At 51.4% G+C, this 6,552-nt stretch overlaps 1 protein-coding gene across 1 annotated transcript in view; it reads right to left on the bottom strand.

Annotated features, from left to right (window-relative positions):
• Nucleotides 1-6,552, bottom strand: part of CHRNB2 (cholinergic receptor, nicotinic beta 2) — a 76,424-nt gene extending 69,872 nt beyond the window's left edge. Inside the window, 2 exon segments of the mRNA XM_015419101.1 lie at nt 5,264-5,318; nt 6,538-6,552. Coding sequence (XP_015274587.1) covers nt 5,264-5,318; nt 6,538-6,552 — 70 coding nt within the window.

Genomic DNA, 6,552 nt, shown 5'->3' with positions numbered 1-6,552 from the left:
CACAAGCAGATCTGCCCTCACAGAGGAGGGAGAGCTTGTACCTGAGGGAGGGTCGGGTGGGGGCTCTCTGCAACTTACCTGGCTGCTTCTTGCTCCTCGTGGCCCGACTGAAGGCTGCTGGGAGCAGGGGGTGGGGCTTGTTGCATGTGCCCGTCCCCTGAGCTCCTTACTGCCGGAGCTCCGCTCCTGTGCGCTCCTGCAGGAAATGGCCTCTGGGTTTGCCATACCCAGGTTGGGAAAACTGGAGATTTAGGGGAGGAGCCTAGGGAGGACGGGGACCTCACTGGGGTACGATCAGGCCAGTAGCGGGAATTTTTTTTGTTTGCGGGAGCATTTAATTTTTTTTTGGGGGGGGGCAGTTAAATTAAATCTAGTTAAATTAATCTGAGCGCCTGCCTTTAAGGAGGGAGGCTCCGAGCTTGTTCCCAGCCCTTCCCTTCAAGGGACAGGGCAGCGAGCCGATCAGTTCCTGGGGGGGGGGGGAAATTGCTCAGGAGGCGTTTAATGCCACAGTGGGAGGGAGAGGGAAGCTTGAGGACTGGACAAGTTGTGATGCTTAAGCAGTAGGGGGGGGTTGAGTGTCTCTACAATGCTCCCTCTAAGCTGTGGAGCCCTGTGAGCAAAAATCCTACTTTGGGAGCGACTGGCATGAAAGTTGTGAGCGGGCGATTGGGCTGCTGCATAAATCAGATTGCTCTGGAGCTGTCCTTCCGGAGCCAAGGCAAAAATGTGTGAGCCAGAGGCTAAAAAACTGTGAGCTAGCTCGCACTCACTCAGCTTAGAGGGAACACTGGGACTTTCCCCTCAAAAATAAGGTTCCGGGCGTGGCTATTTTGGGGCAGGGCTTTTAATTGGGGGGGATGCAGGGCCCCCAAATGCCCCACGGTTGCCCCGGGCCTGGGTACAATGCCGTAGAGGCCCCGTTCCAAAGCACGCGTTTCCTCCAGGGGCGGAGTCTCTGTAGTCTGGAGATGAGCTCTGCTTCCGGGGGGGTCCCAAAGGCTGGCATCCCCAGTCCGAGAGACCCGTTGTAATTCCAAGAAGCCTGGCGTCCGAACCTCCGGGTGTGTCGGATTCATTTCTGTTTTGGCAGCAGCGCCCGTCGCATGTCCTTCAGAGCCAGCTCCTCAAGAATAGAGCGCGCTTGTTCTAGAGTTGACAACCGCACGTGTTTGCTTTAATTTCTGTATTGTCTTAGAAATTGGAGCCTCCGGAATGCCCTTCCAGGTCGGCACTATAAGCACGGGAAGGGCGATTTTCAACCGCATCTCACCTTGCTCCTTGGAGAAGAAAAGGCTGCACTGCGACACCCACCTCACCCTTACACCGGGGGGTGGGGTCGCTCCATTGTAGCTGTAGAAGCCCACCAGAGCAGCTGGTTGTAAAGAGGGAAATTCAGGTCTTGATTGCCCAACGGTTGCTTGGAGATCCATTTATTTAGCGTGTTTTAAAACTACCCTGATGCTGGGAAAGATTGAAGATCAAAGAAGACGGGGACGGCAAAGGATGAGATGGTTGGACAGTGTCATAGATGCAACGAGCATGAAGTTGAGCAAACTTCAGAGGGCAGCAGAGGACAGGAGGGCCTGGCGGGATCTTGTTCATGGGGTCGCGAAGAGTCGGACTCGACTGTGCGACTGAACAACAACAAAACTACCCTTTCATCCACAGAGCACAGCATGGCGTACAGTGCTCTGCCTCCATTTTATCTTCACAACAAGCCTGCAAGGTAATAGGCTGAGAGAGAGAGAGTGATTCCCTCAAGGAGGGACGGAGAGCTACTTTTAATTGCATGAAGAGTGACGGGTCACTCCTGAGTGACCTTTCACCCGCCTCTGCTCTAACCGATATTCAGCAAGGGAAAGCCCTCTTGGAAGGGAAGCTGCAAGAATAGCTTCCCAAAGGGGCTCTCCAGTAACTAGTAGGGACTGCTTGATAAATGCATAGAGCCCAGAGCTGCGAGTTCGAAATATACCAACTGGGTTAACTCCTTCTGTCTTGGAAAGCCCAGTTGGGAGTTGCAGCCAGGAGCCAGATAAACTCTCTCAAGAGCTGCTATGTAAACAGGCGCCGCCTGAGAGACCTGGGAGTTAGAGGCTGAAACCCAAACAGGTGGTGGTCAATGTTCCCTCTAAGCTGTGGAGTCTTGTGAGCAAAAATTCTACTTTGTGAGCCACTGGCATTAAAGTTGTGAGTGAGCAATTTGGCTGCTGCATAAATCAGTCTGCTCTGGAGCCATCCTCCTGAGCAAAGACAAAAATGTGTGAGCCAGAGGCTAAAAAACTGTGAGCTAGCCGGGGGGCGGATTTCCCCCTGCTTTGGAGGCCCGATTTCTGCCGCTGTGGAATCGGGCCCCGGGGGGAAAACCCACCCCGGCGTGCACGTCAGCCGGAGGTGACGTGATGACGCCGGGCACGCTGGGGACTTGGCTTTTACTGCATCAATAAACTGACACTTCTTTGGAGGACTGTTGTTTCCTGATTGCTGCAAGACGCTGACATCTGCTGAACTCCACACGTCGGGGGGGGGTGGAGAAGCTTAAAGTTTCCGTCTGATGACCTTGAACCAAACACTGGCCAATGTTCCCTCTAAGCTGTGGAGTCCTGTGAGCAAAAATTCTACTTTGTGAGCCACTGGCATTAAAGTTGTGAGCGAGTGATTTGGATACTGCTTAAATGAGTTTGCTCTGGAGCCATCCTCCTGAGCAAAGACAAAAATGTGTGAGCCAGAGGCTAAAAAACTGTGAGCTAGCTCACACTAACTCAGCTTAGAGGGAACACTGGTGGTGGTGAGTCCTTCTGCCCAGAATAGGGTTGCCATTTGACCGGTGGGGGTGGTGAATCCCCCGATTTTGCGGGTTCCTGCCCACCGCAGGCCTGCTGGCCGATGGGAGGGAATCCCCCTCAACAGTGATGTTGCACGCAATGTGCCTGTGTCTCCCAGAAATGACATCAGCAACATCAAAGGGGCTGACACTCTGGGTTTGGGCCAAAACTCTATGGTCTAAGGCCAATTTTACCATAGAGTTTTGCCCAGAAACCAGAGCATCGCCCCTGATGTGCCTACATCACCCGGAAGTGATATAGGCACGGCGTGTGATGTCACTTCCAGTGACATCAGGGGCAGTACTTACAGCTCCTGGAGCATCCCCCTCCTCCCGCAAACGTTTCAAAGGGACCTGGGAGGCAACCATAGCGCATAATGGCCACCTGCGGCAGAGGTGTAAACCAGTTTGGTGTAGTACCTGTTTGGTGTAGTGGTTAAGAGCAATGGACTCTAAGTTGGAGAACCAGGATTGATCCTCCACTCCTCCACATGCAGCTGCTGGGTGACCTTGGGTCAGTAACAGTTCTCTCAGAGCAGTTCTCTCATGTGCAGTCCTCGAAAGAGCTCTCTCTCAGCCCCACCTGCCTCACAGGGTGTCTGCTGTGGGGAGAGGAAGGGAAGGAGGTTGTAGGCTGCTCTGAGACTCCTTTGGTTAGTGAAAGGCGGGGTATAAATCCAATCTCTTCTTCTACTTAAGGGCAGTAGGGCTCAAGTTCTCCCCAGTTTCCTGGAGGGGGCAGTGCCCCCCGGGCTTCCAGGTAGCATCATGAAGCTGGTTAGGCTTAAATTATGCAGTCTCATCCTCTCCACTGTACTTTCTTTCTCTGGGACTTTGGTACTTCTACTTGTCCCACAGGACCACCCCTCCACGGCCTTACCTCATTTTTTTCTTTGGGATCTTTGGAAGTTCTCCCTAAAGCCCCTACTTTCTGCTTGCGGCTCATCAAAACAGACAATGTACTGGAAGTTAAGGTGACTTTGGTATCCTGGGAGTTGCAGCTTGAGAGAAAAAGAAATGGAGGAGATAAGAATATTTCTGTCTTGAGCTGTGTGTGTCAGGGAGGGTTATGAAGGGCTATTGTTCGGCTGATGGTGTAATCTGTTGGTAACAGGGATAGACAATAGGCCGCATCCACTAAGCTAATGTAAGCCTATCCAGTATCCATTTATCTTATATAGATACTGGGTATGTTGTTAAGAGTTCATGTGTTTTCTGTAATGATTTCTTTTATAATATGTTAATAAAATTTTATTTAAAAAAAATGTGTTTCAGGGAGGGGAACAGAGGCTATGACTCAAATGCTGGAAGTTAAGGTGATTTTTTTTTATCCTGGGACTTCCCGCTTTGAGGATGAGAAAATGGAGGACATGGGAATATTTCTGTCTTTAGCCACGTGTCTTGTGGGGCTGGGGGAAGAGGAGGCCTGTGGCTTAAATACGGGAAGTTAAAGTGATTTTGGTATCTTGAGACTTGCATCTTTAGAGAGAAAGAAATTGAACAGATGGGAATGGCCATTTTTGTGTGTGTGTTAGGGATCCCAAGTCCCCCCTGGGGGGCGGGAAAACCCCCGCCCCAGAGGCCCGTTCCCTGGTGCCGCCAGATTGGGCCCCGGGGGGAACTCCACCCCGACGTGCGCGTCACCCGGACGTGACACGGGCACGCTGGGCACGCTGGCGGCGGGGCCATGGCCATACAAGGGAAAACTCTATGGTTTTCCCTTGTATGGCTGTGGCCCTGCCCCCAGCGTGCCTGGCGTCCTCCCGTCACTTCCGGGTGACGTGTGTGCGGCGTGCACACGCTTTGCGTGCGCGCACACAAGACGCCAGCTGGGAGCCCCCCACTCCCAGCGAAGATACACTTGGCAACCCTAGTGTGTGTGTGTGTGTGTACATGAAGGGGGAGGGAGAAGATAAAGCTGGTTCATCAAATATAGAAAGGGAAGTGATTCTGCTGTCCTGGACTCTACTTCAACCAAAGAAACGCTCCCATAATTTCAGGACAGGGTATCTGAGAAGCCAGTATTTACTACAGATTTACTACAGATTTACTATGGATTTACTATGAATTTACTGTGGATCCTGAGGTGCATTTGGAGGTTCATATTGAGTATCCAGTATGCAAATGGTGTCGTTCTTAGAGTGTTGGTCTAAGATCGGAGAGACCAGCGTTCAAATCCCCATGTAGCCACGGAGCATACTATGTGACCTTGGGCCAGTCACACACTCAGGCAGCCTAAGTTGTGAGAAAAAGAGAGAGGAGGGGGAGGAAGTATTTCCTTTCACACAGGAATGAAATATTTACTCAGATTGTTTCAGTGAAGCAGTTCATGACCTCTTTCCTCTCTACAGAGTTCTCTTTCTTTGACTGAGATTCAGACTATTATGAGCTCATGCCAGAGGGCTCCACGGCCAAGCTGTTTCTCCCACTGTGCCGTACCAGCCAGAGTTTGTAGGTGAGGATTCGATTCCGTGCAGTCCTCCTGAGCAAAAGCCTGAAAGGGATGGAGGGGAACAGAAGTCTTAGCTTCTGGCTGAGGACCCGAGCTCTTTTTACTCCCACAAGACTGCTACCCAAGGTGTAGCTAGTAGCCATGATGACTAAAGGAACCTCCACATTCAGAGGCAGTCAACCTGGGAATCAATGCTCCCTCTAAGCTGTGTAGTCTTATGAGCAAAAATTCTACTTTGTGAGCTACTGGTATTTAAGCTGTGAGTGAGTGATTTGGCTATGGCATAAATTAGTTTGCTCTGGAGCCATCCTTCCTGAACTAAGACAAAAATGTGTGAACCAGAGGCTAAGAAACTGTGAGCTAGCACACACTAACTCAGCTTAGAGGGAACACTGCTGGGAATACCGGTGCCCTGTTGTTGTCCCTCCAGGGGAACTGGCTGGCCACTGTGTGAGGCAGGAGGCTGGTCAAGAGGGACCCTCACTGGTCTGATCCAGCAGGGCTCTTCTGATGTTCTTGTGAGGGGAAGGCCTCGGCCTCTCTGCCCTGTTGTCGGCCCTTCCAGAGGAACTGGTTGAGGCCACTGTGTGAGACGGGATGCTGGACTAGAGGGACCCTCACTGGTCTGATCCAGCAGGGCTCTTCTTACAGTCTTATGAGGGTAAGGCCTCGGCCTCTCCCCCCTGTTGTTGGCAGTCCAGAGGAACTGGTTGGCCATTGTATGAGATGGGATGCTGGACTAGATGGACTATTGGTGTGGTCCAGCAGGGTTCTTCTTGTGTTCTTATGAGGGGAAGGCCTCGGGCCTCTCTGCCCTGCTGTTGGCCCTCCAGAGGAACTGGCTGAGGCCACTGTGTGAGACGGGATGCTGGACTCGATGGACCCTCACTGGTCTGATCCAGCAGGGCTCTCCTTATGCAACGTGTAGGGTTCATCTAGCTCAGAGGTCCTGTTACACAAATCTTTGTCCCGTGTGTCCTATTCCAGTAATGAAGCACACAGTTGGGAGTCCAAGCAGAGAAGAAATTCACTAAGCTTTATTCTGAACAAATGGAAGCTCCTCAACTGATAAAATTAAGCCAAGGGGTTCATTTGAATCACATGACAACACATCTTTTATACCCTCTGGTGCTCCTCCCATTATGACATGTCAAGCCCTCCCCCTATGACGTAGACCAGACATGCTCAGTTGAGTTTTCTTTGTCTAAGATATGGAGCATACATACTTGCAATCTCTTTGTTCTTTTTAAAACATGCATACCATAACCATGTCCAT

This window comes from Gekko japonicus, unplaced genomic scaffold (assembly GCF_001447785.1).
Source record: "Gekko japonicus isolate JY-2015 unplaced genomic scaffold, Gekko_japonicus_V1.1 scaffold25, whole genome shotgun sequence".
In the NCBI taxonomy this organism is placed as follows: Eukaryota; Metazoa; Chordata; class Lepidosauria; order Squamata; family Gekkonidae; genus Gekko; species Gekko japonicus.
The sequence above is the reverse complement of the archived record's forward strand: the minus strand, read 5'-3'. Positions and strand labels throughout refer to the sequence as shown.